This window comes from Phoenix dactylifera, chromosome 13 (assembly GCF_051530095.1).
Source record: "Phoenix dactylifera cultivar Ajwa chromosome 13, Ajwa_hap1_PhDact_Kaust_v1.1, whole genome shotgun sequence".
NCBI lineage: Eukaryota > Viridiplantae > Streptophyta > Magnoliopsida > Arecales > Arecaceae > Phoenix > Phoenix dactylifera.
Window position 1 is genome coordinate 25389457 of NC_143202.1, and position 23302 is coordinate 25412758.

A 23302-nucleotide genomic window follows, 5' to 3' on the forward strand; every position below is an offset into this window, starting at 1 on the left:
TTGGTGGACCACTTCCTCGATTGCCCGCACGTACACGGACTCACCCTGTGTGTGCGGGGCTACACGCCAAGCCGATCACTGTCGACGGCCGTAAACGACCGGAAGGCCAGAGAAAGAACGGACCTCGACCCCTGGTCTCATGGATGTGGACGCCATGTCATGCCATGATGATGATGAGCCATACATGGTCATTTCTTGTCCTCCAACTGGACGTGGACCTCGTGTCCTTTTTTCTAGAAAAAAAAATGCTTGTTGTTTAAGTTTCAAACCAACTTGCCTTTTCGCATTTCCATTTTGTTGGTCGTTGGGATGTCCTCCGTCCCGGTGAGCTTCCCTTGAGAGAGCGTTTGGAAGGGTTGCGATTGACGCAGCGTGTAAGATTCTGGTCATAATTTTATTATGCATACCGGGAGTTCGTGGAACGGGTGCATCTAGAACCGTTTGATCGTAAATCTGAAGGTCAGAAATTGCTGAACCTATAAATGGGTGGTTTGGTTATTCTGAAAATTTTGGCTTCGTCACCTCGTTGACGGTTGACACTGCCCGTTTGTTATTCGGAACTGCACTTGTTGCAACCGATAATTCTACCCTCTTTGATACGACAGCTTCGTTAACTGAAATAAGAGCCGTTTAGGAGGAATTCTACATGCGGATATTATTATTTTGAAAAAAATTTCTAAAACTGGCGAGGCAACTATGGCCCCATCTTCCGCAGTTTTTCTTAGCCCTCTGCCGACCTCGGCCACCTTTCATTGGGCTCCCTATCTCTTTTCTTTTTCTCTTCTTTTCTTTTTTTTTTACGGTCTGCATGCCGTCTCATCCATCGGTATAAAATATTTGCCCTTGCTGTTCTACGCGTGAATTTTATTATTTTGGAAAGAAATTCGAAAATAGGCGAAATGGCTACTATCTCGCTTTCCGTGGACTTCGCCGGCTCTTCGTCGATATCTGCTACCCTCCGTTTGGGCTTCCTCTCTCTCTTTTCTTTTCTTTTTTACTTTCTGCGTATCGTCTTTTTCATTGGTACAGAGTATTTGCCCTTAATGTTCTACATGTGAATTTTATTATTTTGAAAAAAATTCTAAAATAGGTGAAGCGGTTGCGGCCTCTCGTTGTGCGGCCTTGGCCGACCCTCCGCTGATGTCCGCCGCCCACCATCGAGCTCCCTCCCTTTCTTTCATTTTTTTCTCTTCTTTTCTCTCTTTTACGTTCGTGCCGTCTCTTCCATCGGTATAAATTTGGTACAGTTTATACCGACTCATGTCGCCGCAGAACTGATACGGTGTTCGGTATCGACACACCGATATTGATTAAACGGTTTTCTTTATGGCGAATCCTATAATTTTGGTATCGCGGAAACTATATCGGTTTTATCAGGAACTCTTCGCAACGGCTGATGTAAATTGATGTATTTATTCTAGTAAAGTAGTTGTCGAGATAAATAAATAAAATATTACGGATGGACCTGCGTTGAGGTGCGAGAGTTCTAAGTTAATGGTAGCCAAAAGCTGCTGGCTTGAATTAAATACACAGAGGAGCCGGTCTTCAAATCTAACCGGCCTCCACCGGGCGGACCGAGGGTCGCCGCCTCGAGAATCGCGCTGGCCGCCCATCGTACGGCTCATACCAACCCCGCCGTCCACATCTTCTAATCCCGATCAGCCGTTCATCTGATACACTCCCAGATAAGCGGTGATGCTATGGGGTCCAATGCTCCCACCGCAAAGGAATATCTACGCCAGTTGGCACGAGATGATTGGGCCTCAAATGTTTTTCCGGGGGGAAATCCGCAAATAAATGCCATTGCAAGTCGGCGAGCGCGTGGTGGATGAATGGGTCATGCATGACCATCCATCAAGCTTTGATGGATGATGGCATGATGCCAGCTATATTTTATTTAATATCTAAGAAGAAGAGGCTTTGACTTCTTTGAAGCGGAGAGAGAGAGAGAGAGGGGACGTAAACAGAGGAGGAATGAGAGAGAGAGAATATAATCAAATCTAATGGAATTTTGACGTCCGCAGCGACGGAGAGTCTCTCTCATCCCTTCTCTCTCTCTATCTAAAAAAGAAAGAAGAAAGCGAGAGAAGAATGATTTTTTAATATAATTTTAAAGAAGTAAAAATAAAGGCAGGAGGGGAGAGAGAGAGAGAGAGAGAGGGAGAGAAAAAACCGCGGTCGCTCGGAAACCAAATCAACTACTCTGAAGGCAGCCTAACCCTAAAATTCGGACCAGCAGTAGAAGTTAACGAAGAAGAAGAAGGGAGGATATCGGGTGAGTTCTAGCGTTGTGCTTTTTATTTGTTTAGCCTTTGTGTGATTTTTCTTCTTTTCTTTTTTATCGTTTTAGTTCCGTTATTAGCGAATCTTCGTGCGATTGGATTGCTGGAGCCCTGTTGGATTTGTGCAAGATCGGGGTGAGTTGTTTGGCGGCGTTGGACTTGGGGAGGATTATTGTGGATATTTAGTTGGGGTTTTTCTCCATTTGACTGATTTTTCTGGGGTCGGAATCAATAGAGGGATTTTACTTCTGGTTTCGGCGTGCAAAGCGGAAAGGATCGCAGTAAGGGGTGAGAAAAGCGATTGTTTTGGAGTTTAGGGGAGGAAAGATCGGATTTTGAGCTGGGTTCTGCTTGTTTGGTTGCCGTTTCTGGAGAAAGATCCCTTTTTTTCGTTCTTCTTGTGCGTTTGTTTCTATACATCCTTGCAAAACCGGGGGCTAGTGGGAGTTGGAGTGAGATATCTGAGATCAAGATACTGACTTTTTGTTGGGAAATTGAGAGAAGAGATTGAATAGGATGTTGGAAAGCAAAGCCCCTTGCTTGGATTTTGTTTCTATCGCTCGAAATTCCTTATATTCCTGTATTTTTGAGCACAAGGATTCCATCTTTCTAGTGGTTAGCTAAAATAGTATGGATCTGGGGTTCCAAACCTTGAAATCCGGGTTGCTTTAACTAGAATTTTGATCTTCTTCTGATCTATGAACCTTCCATTCCCTCGCTTCTGTTAAAAGATGGTGCCTTCGGGGCCTCCGACTCCCATGGGTGGTGGGGCTCAATCGGTCTCCCCCTCCCTCCTCCGGTCGAATTCCGGCTTACTTGGAGGATCTCAGGCTGGTTCCCTCCCATCTCAACCGCCATTCTCGTCCCTCGTCTCACCTCGCACTCAGTTCAGCAGTAACAGTTTGCTGGGAAATATCTCCAATGTCTCGTCTCTCCTCAACCAATCGTTTGGAAATGGACGGTCTGGGTCTGGTGGTGGGCTTGGTACCTCTCTGGCGAATCTACAACAGCGAGGTGGCCTTGGAGGTGCTGCTGCAATGGTCGGCTCTTTAGAGCCTGATCCACTCTCCTTCAGTTCTTCATCCGTCCCAACTCAGGGGCAGCACTTCCAGAATCCTTCTGGAAACCAGCTTGGATCGGACCACCCGCAGCCTCAGCAGCTTGAGGCAGGGCAGAATTTGCAGCAACAGTTCTCTGTTCCTCACAGCCAGCAACAGCAACAGCAGCTTCAAGGAGGGTCAGGTCATGTGGGCAATATGGGCGCTGTGAAGTTGGAGCCACAGATGGGTCTGACACATCAGAATGGTTCCACACAACACTTACAAACATTGTGCAGCATAGGTGCGGTGAAAATGGAGCCACAACAACTGCAGCCTTTGAGAAGCTTGGGGCATGTTAAGATGGAACCACAACATTCAGATGCATCAATGTTTCCGCAGCAGCAGCAGCAGCAGCAGCAACAACAGCAGCAGCAACAATATTTGCAGTTGAAGCAGTCTTCCCAGGCTATGGCTGCACAGATGAGTCTCTTGCAACAGCAGCGGATGCTGCAGCTTCAGCATCAGCATCAGCATCAGCAGCTTCAGCATCAGCAGCAGCAGCAGCAGCAGCAGCAGCAGCACCATCCGCAACAGCAATTACTCAATAACCTACCTCAGCAAAGAAGCCAGTTGCAACAGCAGCTTCATCAACAAGCTCTTCCTGCAAGACCCCAAGTGAAACAGGCTACGTATGAGCCTGGAATGTGTGCTCGGCGATTGACTCATTATATGTATCACCAGCGACATAGGCCGGAGGTGATCTCTGTTGCTCTTGATTTGGGTGTTGTTATGTCAGGGTGTAGATAAGCTGGCATATTTCTATTCTCAAGCCTCATCTATTCCCTATTCTGAGTGCAGGATAACAATATTGAATTTTGGAGAAAATTTGTTGCTGAGTATTTTGCTCCCAATGCAAAGAAGAGGTGGTGTGTTTCTCTTTACGGAAGTGGTCGCCAAACTACTGGCGTTCTTCCTCAGGTATGCTTAGCTACCAACTTAACCATGGTATTACATGGCACTTTGGTTTATATGTGGTGCTGGTTGGTTTCTGTTTTTTTTAGTTGCCAATTATAGTAATTGTACTTAGTGTTGATAATGCCATTGAGATGTGTCCAGTAATCCAGTTCAATTTAACATCAGTCGTTATGAGTGTCATTTTTGGAGTTTCTGATCAGCATAAATTTCTTTTACATGCTCTTGAATTTTATGTGCATTTTTACAGGATGCGTGGCATTGTGAAATATGCAACCATAAGCCTGGACGTGGTTTTGGTATGTACCATCCTAGTTAAGAATTATCATATATTATATTATTATCATTTAATTATATTGCTGGTAGGTTGCACTTTATGTAAATTATATATATATGTTGCTACTGTATAAATAGCAATTGTTTCTGGCTTAAAAAATGTGGGGCAACTAATTTAATTCCATGCACGTCCGCACTTTAGGGGCCTTTAATTTGTACCCGGCTTGGAGGATTTGATGATATGGCTTCAGTGAGCTAATAGACCAAGTTGTAGAAGGTGTTGGTGTGGATCATGGTGGTCAACGGTGCCACCATGGTGGTGATCAGGGGGTTTGGGTTCATGGGCCTCTCAAAAGTTGGGATTGAATTACAACAAGTGGAAAGACGGGGAGAGATTGAGAGAGAGAACGAGAGAGACTGAAAGGTTAGGGAGAAGAGAAAGGTAGGACTGGAAGCAGGTGTGGATTTTGTTTTTAAACATTAATCAGTTGAAAGTAGAAGAGACCTTGTTAAGAGAGGGAGAGGAATTGTACCTCCAAAGTGAAATCACATTCTAAACCATGGAACTAAAACTTCCAAACTTTTGACCTAATGTGCGGAATGTGGATCTTCTGTGCCTGTTCTTTCTAAGATGTTAAATAATCATTAATTTTTATTATTATAATTATTGCCATAATTTTATTCATTAAAAGGTTACTTATTGCTTGAAGCCCATCTTGGAAGGGCTCACTGTTTTGATGTTTCATTGTCCTTGCTATTTATATAATCATGACTTAATTACGTTCTTGGCGGATAACATTTTTGAGTTGGATATATAAGCAAACTCTTAGTTGTTATAACAAATTTATTGGTTAGAGTGGTTGTTGGTGTTTGTTCCTTGAGCTCCATCCTGGAATGACCATTTGTTTTCAATTCTTCCCAATTTTGCTTCATAGAAACTACTGTTGAGGTTTTGCCAAGGCTATGCCAAATCAAATATGCAAGCGGTACTTTGGAGGAACTTCTATATGTCGATATGCCCCGTGAATATCGGAATGCATCAGGTCAGATTGTGCTGGATTATGCTAAGGCAATCCAGGAGAGTGTCTTTGAGCAATTACGTGTGGTACGTGATGGCCAACTGAGGATTATCTTCAATCCAGATCTAAAGGTGAAACATGAAAAAAATGGTTGTGCTGCATGCTAGATGCTTACTTTCTTAGCCTTAGAATCTATTGAATCAATTTACCTTTTTTATGCTCTTCTCCTAGATTGCTTCTTGGGAGTTCTGTGCTAGGTGTCATGAAGAGCTTATTCCTCGAAGACTGATAATACCTCAGGTACCACGTAACCTTGTGTCTCAGATATCGGCCTGCAAACTTCTACGTTATTTTTAACTCCTAAATGCGAGCTTGCTCTTGTAGTTCTGGTTGATGAATAGTTGATGTTTTTGCTGTGCAGGTTGGTCAGCTTGGTGCTATGGTACAGAAATATCAGGCTGCTGTTCAAAATACATCATCAGGCATATCCATTCAGGATTTACAGAACAGTTGTAATTTGTAAGTCTGTTGCTTTTGTTTCATATCAAATTCACTCATCCATTAATATCTATTGCTTTATGTCTCCTGCCAAATGCATTTTATGACTTTGACTATTCTTTAATCCTTATTAAATGAATTAGGATCACTTGACCTTGTTAAGAGAGGTGTGCATGCTACAGTTAGGGCTATAATTGGTGTCTGGTTATCGAATGACATAACTTGACCATAGAAGACAATCAAGCCCAATCCTAATTATTATTGACTGATTCTAATAAAAAACACTTAACAAATTAGCCATTAATATTGTACATGCAAAAGTGCATACAGAGTATTATGTTTTAGGAGAACTTGCATATATGTTGACATGTGCGCCTTATTTTCACATTTTTCATTTTGACTTGCTATATAATTTTTTTTATTTTCAATAACACCATCAGTTTTAAGATAATTTTGGATGCAGAATTTATATAAGATGCCGCGACAGTAGGTTTCTTCTTTTATTTGGTGGAAACTACTTAGGCTCATTAAAGAAAGATATTGCAAATATAAACAATCTAGTTGCTAATTAATAACTTCACCATAACGTTGCTTTATATTACAAAAATGATTCTTGGAAAAATAATGGCAAAAAAAATAATTTTATAAGTTCATAATGGAGCAATCGAGCATCTGATTAGGAATCTGGAACCATGGAAACCAAAGAAGAAAAACCTAAGCCTGACCTTGCTTGTGTTTGACTAAATTCTGACATGTTTAGACCCCTTATTGCAGTTTGTTATATGTGTGTTATGCATGTGTTCTACAGGTGCCCGTGTGTTTGTGTGTATATGCATATGTCTCTACAGAGCCTGCCATTCTTTTTGGTGTGAAATGATTAGTAACTTTGACTATCTAGGAAAGCTTTTGAGGCTTGAGGAAAGCATAGCAGCTCCAATTGGGTCATTTATTTTAACTGCAGATAAGTCATGGGTGACACTGTACATGGCTTGGATCTTTGTTCTGCACCGATCATTGTTGTTAAAGGTTGTTGCCTAGGCACCAAATTGGGCGAGGCTACCTAGACAAAGCCAGCTCAAACCATACTTTTTTAAGGGTTTCCATTACCCTTTTCTTTCTTTATTTGAACCCCATATAGTACATTTAAGAGGATAGTGGAGGCTACCACCAACCCAGCAGCAGCTAGTAGGCTGACCAATCGATATTGTTGGGTCAGCTGACCTTGATGTGTGGTGGCACTGATAGAAACCACTAATGCTGGCGCAAAGCATGTGTATATTTTTCATTTTTTCTTCCTTTCTTGTTTCATTCATTCTTCTTCTTAAACCAGCCATCTTCATCTTCTTCTTCCTCTTACGATTGTTCTTCTTTTTCTTCTGATATTGCTTCTTTATCTGGTTATATTTTCCATGCGTTCTCTGATTTTCCCCTTGTCCTACTTGTAGCCCCTGTTCTGCTTGCCTCATTCTCCTTCTTGATGGGTGTTTACTGTGGCCAAGGAATGCGGAACCATCTTGAACCGTCCGGTTCGGAGCGTACTGAGCCATACTGGTGGCAGATTGGGATGGTTCTGGCCTTCAAAATGAGAAATCGGAAGGAGGGGGAGAGGGAGAAGGAAACAGAGGAAAAGAGAGAGGGAGGAGAGAGTAAGGGAGAGGAAGAGGGAGGGAGGGAGGGCCGGAGGAGGGGCTCCATCCTCTGGACCCCTGTTTTGAAAGCCCTCTGGAGCCCGTTCTCTCTCCCTCTCCCACCTATCTCTCTCTTCCTCTCTCCCGTTCTCCCTCTCTTGCCTTGGCTCTCTCTGCTGTGTCGGTACGGGATCGGCATGGGGGCATACAACCCATGCTACCGGCCGACCGGTATGGGCTCCAGTACCGGCACGGCGAACCTTGGTTGTGGCCCTGCAGTCTATTTATTGCTTCCTCTCTGCCTTGCTCGTCCTTATTTTCTTCCTTCTTCTAGTCCTTTCTGGGAGTTAGTTGCCTAGCTATGTCACTACAGCTTGCTGGTTGCTGCAGTTGCAACAATGCTATTTCCGCTCTCCTTCTTCTTGCAGATTTTGATCTTTGGACTCTTAAAGTATGGAAAAAGGTTTTGTGATGCCATATGGTGAAAAAAGAGTGCATAGATGATTTATGCACATACTTAAGAGTGCATAGATGATTTATTCACATACTTACGCATATTATCAAATGTGTGTAGAATTAAGGCTTAAAGGCTTTCCTCGCTAGGTGGCTGGCTAGGCAATTTGACAATCTTGGCACCGAATCAGTTTTTGCCATTAATATTTTCCCTTTTGTCACTATTCATGCATCAAATTATTCATACTGTTTCTGGCCTTCAAAATGAGAAATCGGAAGGAGGGGGAGAGGGAGAAGGAAACAGAGGAAAAGAGAGAGGGAGGAGAGAGGAAGGGAGAGGAAGAGGGAGGGAGGGCCGGAGGAGGGGCTCCACCCTCTGGACCCCTGTTTTGAAAGCCCTCCGGAGCCCGTTCTCTCTCCCTCTCCCACCTATCTCTCTCTTCCTCTCTCCCGTTCTCCCTCTCTTGCCTTGGCCCTCTCCGCTGTGTCGGTACGGGATCGGCATGGGGGCATACCGACCCATGCTACCGGCCGACCGGTATGGGCTCCGATACCGGCACGGCGAACCTTGGTTGTGGCCCTGCAGTCTATTTGCTGCTTCCTCTCTGCCTTGCTCGTCCTTATTTTCTTCCTTCTTCTAGTCCTTTCTGGGAGTTAGTTGCCTAGCTATGTCACTACAGCTTGCTGGTTGCTGCAGTTGCAACAATGCTATTTCCGCTCTCCTTCTTCTTGCAGATTTTGATCTTTGGACTCTTAAAGTATGGAAAAAGGTTTTGTGATGCCATATGGTGAAAAAAAGAGTGCATAGATGATTTATGCACATACTTAAGAGTGCATAGATGATTTATTCACATACTTACGCATATTATCAAATGTGTGTAGAATTAAGGCTTAAAGGCTTTCCTCGCTAGGTGGCTGGCTAGGCAATTTGACAATCTTGGCACCGAACCAGTTTCTGCCATTAATATTTTCCCTTTTGTCACTATTCATGCGTTAAATTATTCATACTGTTTTAGCCTGCTTTTATGATAATTTACAGCTGGCTGGTATTTAAGTTTCAGAAATTTCTTATTATCTTTATAGGAGTGTTACTCATGTCGAGGCTCCAGCATGTTTTGTTATAACAAAGAAGACCTTGCAGATCCTGCTAATGTTAAAATTTTCAGCAACTTTTGTAGAATTTTTTGTCAACCATATTTCCCTGTGAAGACTATATCAAGTGATGTAAGCTGTGAATTGAATTTCAAAGTCTGCATCTCTATTTTGATATTATTGCTGCCATATTTATGAGTGGCATCAAAACCTACCAGCTAATCTGCTGCTGTCTTACAGTATAAACAAGCAAACGCCAAGTGACCTGTTGTCACCTAACTTTGTTGGACGTTCAGAAGCCATACGTAGGAAGCGAGGAAATATTATGGCTAAGTATCCAAGTGGAATAAAGAATTGAAATTGGGATGCAAATGTTTTTCATGTGCATATCATGTGTCCTAAACTAGTGCAATTAATTTGAATATGTGGTGCTGATTTAACAATAAGACAAGTGTACAAGTGCATGCTTGCGGGTGTAGCCTGTTGAATTTGAAACTTGGTAGTTAAGCGAGCAGAAGTTGATGGCTTTGATACAACTAACCTTGTTTTTTACGTGCCAATGTGCCCTTCTAACCTCAGACGGTATCAATGCTGGGAAGAAGTATGGACACTGAAATTTGGTGCATTTATTGATATATGCTATTTTCATAGCCTCTCTCTCTCTCTCTGATAGTCATTTTGATAGCCCTTCAAAGCATTCTTCTAATTTTATTTTACTAGATTTCACCAGGGAGATGCATGTGAGAGATAGTATGGCCCAATTTGTTTAAATATTTTTTATTGTTCATGTAATTTTACAAACACCCCGTTTTGGAAGGTGCAATTCCCTTCTCTCCCATGAGTAATAAGCAACCAAATAGGGCTTATTTGTTTAAAATGGGGAGTATTTGTGGTGGTGTGGAGCCTCATGAATGATTCATGCATACAGGCGTTAGGTTTTAATGTTGATGCAAACTTGTCAAGAAATACGTTTGTTAGAAGTCCTAGTATTGCTAAGTTAACCGAACTTTGATGCGTTTATTGATAAAACCAATTTTATTTTTCTGTCAAAGCACTCCTCTATTTTCAGCACATGGAAATTCTGAAAGAAATATGAACCATAAAAATTTAAATTCGCCGATCTATCTGAATTTGGATCCATATATTGACATATAAGCAGACAAGTGCACATTCCAAATAATCGTCCAAATAATGGTTTGGTTATGCACTGAGGAGATGAATAAATTAGTGGGAATGAATCTATAGCTAGACATGTGATCGACTGTATATTGTATTTGGTTGCATAAATGAAGTAACGATATCATATTGTCAGTTCCAATCAATTAAGCAAGGTTACTGCAATTGCCTGACAATATCGCATGACTCATACAAGATAATAACTCCCTGGCTTGCCATTATTATGCATAAATAAATGTCAATGCCTTCAAATTAACATTTGCTAGTAAATATCCTGGTAATTTTACATGAAAAGTACTATTGACATGCACTTTAAATGGTTAATGTAGTCTTCTCCATACGTCTTTTTACTATGACCTTCCTTGAAATCCTTTTCTTTTTTTCTTCCATTTGTTAAAGTTTGTCCATCCAGTCGGTAGTGCAATGCCTACATCTTCATCAAGGACCTCAAAAAGTGTGCCTTGTGTATGCTTTGCTAAGTCAACGAGGTGCAAAAAAGGAACACTATCATGATTGTTTATGTCCTGTGCATGTGACCGGGTGATTGCAAGTTTTGTGTGCTATGCTGACGCTTTGGGTGTTCTGCGTGAAGTGTTGTGATGTGGTTCCTGAGACTGTTTGTGGGTTTGACAGAAATTATTTAGGTGTTTATATATGTTCCCTATCTGTTGTGTTTGTGTTGTTTTTATTGTCATGTAATATATTACCCAGACCATTTGATGGAGGCTAAAGCATATGCATTTAACACCTGAACATGGTTACTGATATGATACTTGGACTCAGGTCCATAAGTAGAAATATTTAGATATTGAAAGCATTTGACACTTGGGACATACCCACATCGGATGCAAGAACTTGACTCTATATAACATGAATACCTTATAAAGTCCATGTAACATACATAGCAGAGCTAATACATGGGTGTCCACACAACAGACCTTTTAAGGTCGGTACTAATGTTCCACACTGTTGGATGTGACCTACGGTCACTAAACTGTCTACTAACAAAAAATTATGTGATTTGGAAATTTCTAGCCTATGCAATGTCTATGCATCCAATGGATAAAAATGAACAGTTAAAAAAAAAAAAACATGAATGATACATGTGTTTTGACCACTGGATCTCCAAGTCGCATCATTTTTTTGATAGAAAGCAGTTTAGAGATTTGTAAACCACATCTAATGGCTCAAATTATTGGTCGTCCGATCAAGACCAACCTAATTATGGCTGTTGTGGGGGTGTCCACATAATTAGTTATACTCATAAATATACATATTTGAGGATTACCAAATATGTTTAATATTATAAATTTAATAAATGTGTATATTTGTACGTATAATATGTATATACATATGTAGTTACATAATTCATATGTATGCATGTATATACATATAAGCATACATAGACATATAAATGTACAAATGTACATATACATATGCACGGATATACATACACACAAGTATGCATATATGTGCACATGGATTTATATACATATACATGTAAATTACGCCTTTGATAACACGTGCCTCGCCTTGCACCTTGCATCTGACCCTTCAATAACTTTGCATGCAGTTACTTAATGCAAGGATTACTTTCATCAAACATGTATCATGCTCTACATTCATGATGGTTGATTTTCTACCGCTGATCTATTATATTTAAATGGATTCTGATTAAGATGCATGTGATTATAGGATTGTGGCATCTGCTCGTCAGTTAGCTAAAGGTTTGGAAGTGCCATTAGTAAATGATTTAGGATACACCAAAAGATATGTTCGCTGTCTTCAGGTGGGCTTTTCTCTTACTGCTATTACTTTGAATCACTGTGAAGAGCAAATTTTTTGTCTTAATGCAAGTTTTAATCAAGTTTTCTGCTACAATGCTCTGGTTGCGGTTATACTATGATTTTTAATTATGTAAATCAACATACTTGATAAAGATTTCATCATGTTGTTCCTCGATCCATAACTGGTTACATTCTCCTGGTTGTAATATTCTACAATTGCAGATATCAGAGGTGGTAAATAGCATGAAGGATCTGATTGACTATAGCAGAGAAACAGGGACTGGACCTATGGGTAAGATTTCTTTCGTTTCCATCTCTTGATTATAGCTTCTCAGCAAAATTATGCCTTTCATATATGACTGGTTGATTTACTAACAATAATATCTTTAAAATATTCATTAGCATGGAATTGATTAATTGATGGGAATCTAATCCGTGCACATTTAAATTACTTGAAACATTTCTACATTAATTGTAGTCTGGTAATTCCATGTAGGTTTGGTCATTCTGTGGATTAAATTATTTCCTAAGATCTGCAGGTTGCTGATTTACCACCATGTCCATGGAACTTAAGAGGACATTGACTTAATTTCGGTATCATGGACATGCCAGTGTTACTAATTATTTTGCAATGCCATACATGCTGTAATTTAGTGACACTTAACCACAAATGAACTTTATCATATCAAAATTAGTCTTTTATACTGTCATGTATGCTTTTAATTACCCTCATATTCAACAAATATTCTGTCCTTGCTTGGTTCAGATAGTTTGATCAACTTTCCTCGAAGGAGATCTCTGTCATCGGGAGTTCAAGCTCGGCAAGCTCAACAACCTGAGGAGCAGCAGCCAGTTACACAAAATCTGAACCACAATGATCATGGCGTTGCTCATGCCAGTGGAGAGCAGCTTGCTTCTGCTAGCAATGGTGGTGTTAGTTTAAATAACCGTCTCAATGCTGCATCATCTACATCCACATCTGCAACTACACCTGTAGGGCTCCTCCATCAGAATTCAATGAATTACAGGCAAGAAAACCAGATGAGCACTGTGAACAACACCCACCTAAGCTCATCGAGTTCACTTCCTCAACTCAATCCATCTTCACCTTTTCCTTCCCCAACACTGTCTACGTCTGATAACAACCCTCCAAGTTCTCATAACACCACCCACCTACGCTCCACGAGTTCAGCTGCAAATTTGTTTGCAATGCAACATATGACGGTGCAACCTCATGAAGCTGATCCACATGAATCACAGAGTTCTATGCAGCAAATTTTACAAGGGATGATGATGTCCTCACAGGTAAATGGTGTCAGTACTTCAGGGAATGATATGAAGGGCACTAATGGAATGAACCCAGTTTTGAGTGGTGGAAATTGCTCGGTTGGGAATGGAATAGCCAACAATTCAGCTATTGGTGGTATGGGGTTCGGAGGCACGGGCGGGATCGGTCCATTGGCTGCAGCTAGTGGGATCAGAGCAGCAACCAGCAATGGTGCTATGACGATGAATGGGAGGATCGGAATGAATAACATCTCTCAGGATCCAACGACTGAGCCATCAACAACAACAGGATATGGGAAATCAACCATTGGGTGGGCTTGGAGCAGTTAATCCATCTTCAGCTTGATTGTTAAGTCCTCACCATAAAAGTGAAATAGGGGCTGTGAACCCAACTAGAGCATGTTGTCCAGGCAGCAAAAAATCAACCGAGCACAAGGGAATGTTACCATCAAACTACGAGGCAACCGCAACCACAACTCCTCCGAGAACTACTACTACAATGCAAGCTTTTAACTTCTCCGAATGCCTCGCTTTGTACTAAGTTCTCAAGAGGCATATATAGTAACATCATACAAATCTTCGTACCGTATAATGTCATATCATCTAACTGTTGTTTGTGAAGAATGTGTATTATGCTTGGCACATTCTTGCCAACGCTGTTATACAAATGGGAAACTGTAAGTCTGTACCACAGGAAGAACAGGGGTCTTGCCTGGTAGCACCTCCAGTTGTTTTCTCCACCATTTCATGTGGAGCTTTTGTAACCTCATCCTCTTCCAAAGGTTTGTGGGCGAGTATATGCTTTATTTCAATTAAAATGTTCAAAAGTCACAGGGTAGGTGATTATTTTAAATGATAACAAAAAATGAGAATGACTTCTGGAAGATCTCTGAGCAAACTATCATCATTTTTGTCATTCTAGTCATCATTTTTGTCCATGCTGAATGATTCGGATGCTGTTGATTAACTTAGTTGAAAGGATATACTGTCACGAGATGCATGGAGTAGTAATTAAAATTAAGCCTGTTCATAACATGATCCATGAATCCATGATCCAGCAAATGATTGCTAGGATAAATTCTGTTAATCACATGATTAGGTGCAAATGAATGCACACCCAAAAGCTGTTTGGCTTTTCATTATCTCAATGATCAGAGGTGGATTCCCTCCCTTTGTCTTCAAGAGTGCGTTTAGTGGGTTCAGATCATGGTAATGAGTTATATGGAACCAAGACATGCTGCTACCCTTTGCATTGGTACCAACTGGATATGTGTGGGTTTTGATAGCTGACATGTATTTGGTAAAATTTAAGAAATTAAATGATAGTTGGTCATCAACAATTTTGGAGATGCATGTCATCTGTTAGAACCATCTCATTTTAAAATGAATGCAGTACATAAAGGCAGCACCATCAACTTGAGTAGTATCCAAACCTTATGTTCTGATTTACGCACTTCCCCTAATAATCCCATCCTACAATTGGACCACCTAACACTATCCGTCTATTGATTATAGGACCATGATTGAGCTAAGATTAAGAGCTATATCTTTGCCACTCTGTTTCTCTAGAAATGAGTGATTCAACAAAAGTGAGTAGTTCGTCCAAAAAACAAAAACTGAACAGAGACTTGAATTAGGTTTTGAGTATGACTTTGGATAAGATAGGTAACTGATGACAAGTAGTCTGGGATGTCCATTAACTTGTATTCTTTTGTTCATATGACTAATTTAGATTTAAGGTGTAAAGCTTCTTCCACAACTTGAGAAATATTAAAAGGCAAACATAAAGGTACAAGACGAGAGATTTATAGATGGTAACTTCATGAAATTACAATGCCATGATGTAACATGACAACCATAGTCTACATTTACTTGACCATACAATTAAGAACCTGATCACATTTCCAAATATTTGTCTATGATACCACACAATGTGCTCTTTGGCACTGCTCCAATGACACTCTCTTTCTTGTCGCCATTTTTGAAGAATAGAACAGTTGGGATGCTCCGAATACCATACTTAGATGCGATGTTCGGGCATTCATCGGTGTTGACCTTGCAGCAGATAATTTTTCCAGCATAGTCTTTGGCCAATTCATCGATAATTGGTGCAATCATCCGGCAGGGACCACACCATGGTGCCCAAAAATCTACTAGTACTGGTGTTCCGCAGCCAATGACCATGCTGTCCCAATTGGCATCATTCACCACCAGGACTGCAGATTGCCCCATATATATCACAGTTATGATCTTTGAACACCATGTAAAATAGTTTAAGGTTCAAGTCAAGATGCATCATATTGTAGCCATTATGTATTTCCAGTTAGAAGCTAAGTGAATCTCGTAAGAATGAAATGAACTCCTTCATCAGTTAGAGAAACTTAATTGCAGTATATTACACACTTTCTATGAAATGCGAAAAAGAAAAAGTTTCTCTGAAAATGAGAAAGAACAAAACTTAAAGGCACTTAAAAGACCTTAGTTCTTTCTGATACAAAGTGAGAACTAACTCCTCATGAGATCATGCAAAACAATACCATCACTTCAGCTTTTCTGTTGCACTTGGAAAGTATCAGATGCAACATTTGTCCAACATGAAAGAGCAAAAGAGTCAACAAATTTACCTTCATCCACTGCATTTTTAGCTTGACAGATGAAACGTTTACGACGGTTATTAGCCGAAGGGATCGATGTGGATGGAGTCGACGATGATGAGAGGGCTGAAATAGCTCTCTTTAATCCACTGTTTGCTGGCAAATTATGCTTTTCCTTGTAGGAGAAGAATCTGGCTCTACTATTAGTCGGAGTTGTGGAGGCAATGGTGCTCATTTGGAAACAGGTTTCTAAAGCCATTCCTACTTATCTGACCTCCTTGTTCTTCTCTGAACTCCTCTTTTTCTTGGTACTCTTCTGTTAACTTTGGTTGGTCCTGAAGAGAAGGTAGATAGGGGAGCTTGTGGACCAGGCAAATCACATTTTTTCCCCTCCTTTTGCTCATTGGATATCCAGAGGAATGTAAGGTGCTTGGGATCTCATATGTTATGTGGATAGAATTTTTAGATATATGGACCACCAATCTCTCTCTCTCTCTCTCTCTCTCTCTCTCTCTAACTTTTGAAAAGCCATGGGCCACCAATTTTTCATCATTGGTAGGCATGGCAATACGTAAGTTATCTACAAAATTTGCTCTACTCATTTCTGAATTCATTTAAAATCCTACTACTTAAATCTGTCCTAGATTCGATTAAAAATTTGCTCAAAAAAATTTCAAAATTGCCCCATCAAGAAAATGATAAATCCTTCAGGTATCCAAACCCATTCGATTAATTTTTATATGGATTGGACTAATTCGGGTCGAATTGGGTATCCAACCCAGAACTAAAAAAAAATAAACAAAAAGATGCAAGAACATAAGCAAAGATATTCACATAATGATCTGGATATAACTAACATCAAATAAAATTGGACAATTCAAACTTTAACAAATATCCATAATCCGTAATACCAACATTAAGCCCATAATTTCTTCACCCCTCTATTGTATATATATTTTCATAATATTTTATAAAGAGCATATATATTATACATAATTAGGATCGGGTAAGGGATATCTGAGGGTCAAATCACAAGCTTATCCTAAAACTTAATGAGTATTAATTTTAAATCCCAAACCCTTCCCAAACCTTATAAAATTTTGCTAAATGGATCCTATTAGGATTTGGGACAGGTCAGATGTCCGAACAAACTTGGCCGACTACAATCCCTAATCATTGGTAGTATTTATTCTAGAGAGTAGTGGAACTTGGGTCATGGTCTGAACCAGACACATCGCTTCTTCAGACAAAATCCAGCCCACCACATACCAAGCCTGTTCCCATTGACCAAGCAATCAGGATGCCCAATAACTTACACTTGCCTTATTGTAAAACTTAAATAGATGGTGCATTTACTTAGTGGGCATATTTGATTTGGATTTAGCGCCGTTTGGCAGAGCTATTGGCAATAGAGTTTTCGAAAGTAAAGCTTTTACATAAGTTATCTGTTGTTTGGTAACTATATTTTTAAAATGCTGTAAAACTTTAACATGTATTTGGTAAACAAACTGAAAAATTACTTTTGGTATGAAAAAATGCCATAAAGGATATTGCATAGTGTTATACAACAGAGCATAATTAAAATATAATATATATTAATACATAAATATATGATATAGTATAATAATACTATAATGTAATATAATATTATTATAATATAGTAATATAATATTGTATACTATAATATAATAATATAATATAATTTAATATTATATAACATAACATATCAATGTATTATGATATAGTGTAATATAATATTATTTTTATAGTATAATACAATAATAAAAATATAAAATATTATCATTATTATTATTATCATATATTAATATTTTATTAATATAATATTTATAGGAATTAATTTTTGTAATTATAATATTTTATCATGGGTATTTTGGTTAAAAAAATTAAAAATTAAAAAAACTTTCCAATACATGCTAAAAGTGTTTTTCTGAAGAAGTTCTATTTTGGAGCTTCTTCTAGAAAGTTGCTTTAGCTTTTTAGCAAATCTAAAACAACTTTCCGATTTTTTTACCAAACAACTTTATTTCATCCAAAAATACTTTTAAAGGGTCAGATAGTGCTTTCTGGCCTACCAAAAGCGCTACCAAACAAGCTTAATCTCCTTTCTTTCTTACTTTTTTTCTTTTTATTTTTTTTTATCATCAATGGAATATAAAATGACCTGCATATGAGGCTCTTCATACAAGAAGTAAGACAAGGGAAGCAATAAAATAAAAAAAAGGCCCACAATGAGTTCCCTATGTACGAAGTCTTCAATCTTTATCTCAATGGCCTGTCCCTGTGGAATGTGGATAAGGTCTCAGAATTATAGGATACAGACTTGGATGGTGCCTTCAAATATTAAGAGGCAGACTCCTGATATACTGTAAAAGCATCAACCAATGAAGGATTTACATTGTAACCATTGTTATGTTCAAGGTTTCAAATAACATGGTATCCCATTATGATGGACCTTCAACATAACTGTTACCAGATGTTATAAGCATTATAATAGCCATTTTAAAATTTTAGTATTAAAATAGTTCCTACAATAATGGCTGATATGGTGATGTTATAATGTGTACTAATGGAAAAATAATGGCATTATCTTTCCATCTACTTTTTTTTATTAAATAAAATAATATCACATGGTACAATTATTTTTTGAGAAAATTTTTTAGAAAAAAATTAAATTTTGAAAAAAAAATATTCGTTTAAAAGAAAATACAGGTAAAAATAATGGTCACCATTTACGTTATAAAGATACGCTATAACATAGGTGGCAAAAAGTATTATAACTATTATTACGATAGTTATAACAACATTATTTAAAACCACGTATGCACCGTAGATTTATCTGTAGTTGGGGCTGATTTCAAAAGTTTAGGTCAGGGTGGCCCATATCTTGCATGATTGAACCGATTTGGGTTAAGTCATATGTGATCAGGTTTGATTGCATTTAGTCCGATCGGGGCTGATGAGCCAATTTCAGCAAGGTAGGGCTCAATTACATCCTAGTTCTGTACTAGATCTAGGAATGCATGTTGTGAGGCCAATTTCCTGTCTAGATTTACTCATATCTGATCATAATTGCCTTCAACGTTCGAGCCATCATTTAATGGATCCATGTCGAGCCGGGGTCGGTTTTCTGATCATGTCCAAATCTATGGAACTCGACCAAGAGTTTTGGGATCCAAGTCTAAAATGTCGGTCATGAACGTCTATTATGGGTCGGATGCCACTTGAAGTCATACCCAAGTCTACTCGATTCGCTTGCAACCTTACCAACTAAATCAAAAATTTCAGAGTGAATTGGTCTCAAAGTTCATATACTCTGCGTCAGATGCATGACACAAGCTTATGAGAAGGTGTACTCCCTTTCTTGTCAAACAAACGCAAGTCATGCATTTGGCTCAGTCGTTTGGTTCGCTAGAAAAAAAGAAAATGATCAACAGAAAAAATAAAAGAATTCTTTTTATTTGGTTAAAGTTTTTAAAGAAGCGAGATGAAAAAGTAGTATTTCTATACATGCTGTGTCAGATGCATGACGTAGGCTTCTGAGAAAATGTACTCGATCTCTTTCTTGCCAAACAAACATAAGACATGCATTTGGCTCACGGTCAATTCAAGAACTCATTCAGTCATTTGGTTTGGGGAAAAATAAGAAAGTGGTCAACAGAAAAATAAAATAAATACCTTTTATTTAATTGGAGTTTTCATAGAAGCGAAATAAAGAAATAACATTTTAATGAAAATAAGATTTTTATATTTTATAGAAAAGAAAAATTTATAAGAGACATGAAAAAGCTATTTTTCCATCAATTGAAAATTGATGTCTTTTTTTTTTCATAAGTACTCTTAAGCCATCAAAATTTATGGACGAGATCTTTCGCTTTATTAAGAGTATAATAGATATTTTATACAACATTTCTAGAAAAATAGTTGCTCAACCAAATATAAAACATTTTAAAAAGTATAAAATTATTTTTTTAAATATCATATTTTCCAAAATTACCATCTCAAAAAACATATTTTAGTAAAATAAAAATTTTTCCAAACACCAAAAAGTACCAAATGTCACATGTTCCAAACGACCACCAATTTTCCTCAATGGAACTAGTCAAGCTGTACAGATTTGACACGATGTGATTTTCTTTTTTTTTTCTTTTCTTCGCATCATCCAATGCAGTGTGAGCCACGCGTCAAACCCCTAGTTGTGCGTTGGAGCTGCCCCATTCCTTCGCAACTTCGCAATTTGACTGGCATTTGGGTTGGACCATGAACCAATTCATTCTGGAATTTGGACTTAACCCATCACCTAAGTTGATGTACGTGACGACAAACACCATTCTATGAAGCTCATGAAGCATCCCTCCAAATCACGGCATTTTTTTCTCTCACTGTAACCAGATGATTTGGATTCACCTATTTTGACTACAGCCAATCACATCAGAAAATGAGCAATACCGAAAATAAAAAAAGATAGAGCGGCATGGTCTATCCGTAATGTTCTGCCCGAATGATCCGCAACAGAGGACGCCATCAGTAATCACAACATCTTGATGGATAAATTGTATGGGAACAAAAGGCTAAGTCGCGAGCGATCATTCCATGCACGTGTTACCGATTATTATACCTTTTTATATGTCCACAATGTGATTATATATTTTACCCCTAACCTTATCCTCACTAAACTCAAAGGAATCTTCGCTGACTAAATCTAAGCATGTTGATGGAATTTTAAAACCAAGGGCCTATACCAAACTATAAAGAGTAGAGATTAGATGGAGAATCAATCATCACATTATGAGACGATAGCAAGATCTTAAGTTCGCTCTCGTGTTCTCTTTGGTCATTGTTGTTAGGCCGACGAATGTGCCGGGAAATGCATCTTTGATTGCGATCAACTACATAATTCCAAAGCATCGTGCTATAATCCTTGGGCATTGGACATGGACATAGTGTCAATTGCTTTGTTGGGAAGTAATGAAGGTTTTATTTTTGCAGGGCCCCATTTGGATTGCTAGGGGCACAAAGCCTATGAAGATATTATTAGAATCTTAATGATTGGTACCTCATAATATAATGCTCCCTTTATCAAAAGTATTGATGACAAATCACGTCGGATTTGAACCTTTCAAAGTAGTCCTCAACAAACAAAAGATTAGCCTAAGGAGGCCAATTTGAAGAGACTCTGGTTCTTGGAGCATATATTTGGCTTTGGTTCAAATTAAGCAATCAATGGATGTCCGACTTTGTTGCAGACTTGCATCTTGTATCAGATTCAGCTATCAAGAAGAAAAAGTGAGGAAAGTTCTCTAAGAAGAAAAATAGAATGCATTGATAGGGGCATGCATGCTTGGCAATCTTATATGGTTTCGTAACAACGCAGAACCTCACCCAAAATAGCTAGCTGAAAGGTATTATTTAGATTCCTTAATCATGTATAAATACCTAAGATTTTCTCGGCGTATAACCAATATAGAACTAAATACACGTTCTGTACGGGTTCTCACTGTTTTACCTTGATCTATTTCTATGGTATTTCATTGTCCTCCAAAGCAATCACTTTAGCACCTTGGTGTAATCACGATGCAAATTGTGATCCTATTACCTTAGTACATGTTCTTAGGGGCTAATTCATTGATGTCACATGAAATCTGTACCCATTCAATCTACGGTACTCATGCTCAAATTTATCTGAGGAAGGCCACCGATACTTGAAGTAATGGATTATAAAACTGATCTCCAGTGCCAAGAAAATGGAACATAATTAAGCATTTTGGTGTGCATTAGATGCCCTTCAAGACAGTGTTATGTTGTAATAGAATTTTATTGTATATTATTTGTTGATTAGTTGCATTAGTTAGTATGGATATGATGATTAACCACGGGACATTGTTCCTGATAAAAATTGATATTGATACAATGCCTAATCAATTTGATAAATGCTCTCGAAGATGGCATGGCATGGAAGCAACCAGAGATCTCTAATCTTTGCTAAATATGTAACTCTCAAGGTGGCCATTACTTTATACTTAATTTTCTTTGTTCTTTCCGCAAGTCATCAACTAACCTGGAGTAATGATTAAAAACAATTAAGGTAGCTCCCAAATCCTTCAAATTTAAAGAGCCCTTCTAACTACCCTCATCTAAAGAAAGCGAAATCTATCTAATAAGTGATAGTGATTGAGACTCAAGTATAGTAATTATAAGACCTTATGGATTTAAGCGTACCATTATTTAAGATAAAGGTTCTCATCCACATGATACTCTATGATCTCTGCAAGTGCCCTTTTTGACTTCGCAAAACAAAAAAGAGACGAAAGAAGAGAAATGTTGACATGCAAAATTTTCAGCTACCATCAATCCATTCATGTAATCAAATCCAACCCTTTTATCGTCGAACCTGATTGCCTTGTATTAGCTTGGCACTAGGCTAGGCAAGTGGTATTATCTCAAAGAAACAACTATAGTTTGTTCCATATTTCTCTCTCTCTCTCTCTCTCAAAAAAAAAAAAAACATCTTGCTGCCTCCAAATCTCCCAACTTGTAAAAACATTAGTTATAACTTGAATTCAATCATCCCAATCCTTTATATATATTTATATTCAATTATTTTGGCTATTTTTTATTTTTTTAAAAAATGTCAGTGTAATATTAAATTTGTTTAACTATTGGATGTCAAGTCATTTAGGAATCTAGACAAGCTGATCAAGATTGTGACTACACTGAACTAGATGTATTGCAAATTGGTGTCTCCAAATATTTTGTCAGTTTATCAAGCCAATGACCATACTATAATGAATAATGATCCAATGGGCAATATACCTGGACCTCTTGACATATGATCCGATTTAAGCTTAAATTTAGAGTGAGTCAATTCCAAGCTGCCACCCCAAGCACCAAGAATCAGCAAACTAGTCAAGTGCCCATTGGCCTTTCAAATATAATTGATGCTAATACTCTAGCTGCAGGTCCAACCATAGTTTATAGCTAAACGTCACCTCGCTAGCCGCCTCCATAATGGATTAGATATTATTTTATCTCATTTAAAAGGTTGTTGGTACGGAGCATGGCCCATGGAAATACTGGGATACAAATCTTCTTAAAGATAAGGGAACGAATCTACTACCTCCATATGAAAGGCGACACTGGGGCTTTAAAATTTTTTGGATTTGACATCGATGGATTTGGA

At 38.6% G+C, this 23302-nt stretch overlaps 2 protein-coding genes across 4 annotated transcripts; one reads left to right on the forward strand and one right to left on the reverse strand.

Moving 5' to 3' along the window:
- The first annotated feature begins 1922 nt into the window (after nt 1-1922).
- LOC103711041 (transcriptional corepressor SEUSS-like) lies at nt 1923-14394 on the forward strand. 3 transcript variants are annotated; one of them, XM_088710137.2, is made up of 10 exons: nt 1923-2275; nt 2351-4078; nt 4181-4300; nt 4545-4593; nt 5506-5720; nt 5821-5889; nt 6011-6108; nt 12132-12225; nt 12446-12515; nt 12990-14394. In XM_088710137.2, the coding sequence occupies exons 2-10, from the start codon at nt 3014-3016 to the stop codon at nt 13838-13840; spliced, it is 2631 nt and encodes an 876-aa protein (XP_088566263.2). In that variant the 5' UTR covers nt 1923-2275; nt 2351-3013; the 3' UTR covers nt 13841-14394. The 3 variants fall into 3 exon arrangements, with proteins under 3 accessions (XP_088566263.2, XP_088566266.2, XP_088566264.2); XM_088710140.2 differs by having other exon boundaries at nt 1944-2275; nt 12994-14394; XM_088710138.2 differs by having other exon boundaries at nt 2021-2275; nt 2363-4078.
- A 900-nt stretch (nt 14395-15294) lies between these two features.
- LOC103711040 (thioredoxin M-type, chloroplastic-like) lies at nt 15295-16508 on the reverse strand. Its single transcript, XM_008797012.5, has 2 exons — nt 16135-16508; nt 15295-15726 (listed from the first exon to the last, which is right to left on the reverse strand). The coding sequence occupies exons 1-2, from the start codon at nt 16361-16363 to the stop codon at nt 15407-15409; spliced, it is 549 nt and encodes a 182-aa protein (XP_008795234.1). The 5' UTR covers nt 16364-16508; the 3' UTR covers nt 15295-15406.
- Nucleotides 16509-23302: the final 6794 nt, after the last annotated feature.

Coding starts and splice junctions, on each gene's coding strand:
- LOC103711041 (XM_088710137.2), top strand. CDS start 3,014: ATGGTGCCTTCGGGGCCTCCGACTCCCATGGGTGGTGGGGCTCAATCG. Junction 4,594..5,505: donor TAAGCCTGGACGTGGTTTTG/GTATGTACCATC, acceptor TTTGCTTCATAG/AAACTACTGTTGAGGTTTTG. Junction 12,226..12,445: donor GATATGTTCGCTGTCTTCAG/GTGGGCTTTTCT, acceptor CTACAATTGCAG/ATATCAGAGGTGGTAAATAG.
- LOC103711040 (XM_008797012.5), bottom strand. CDS start 16,363: ATGGCTTTAGAAACCTGTTTCCAAATGAGCACCATTGCCTCCACAACT. Junction 15,727..16,134: donor TAAAAATGCAGTGGATGAAG/GTAAATTTGTTG, acceptor GGCAATCTGCAG/TCCTGGTGGTGAATGATGCC.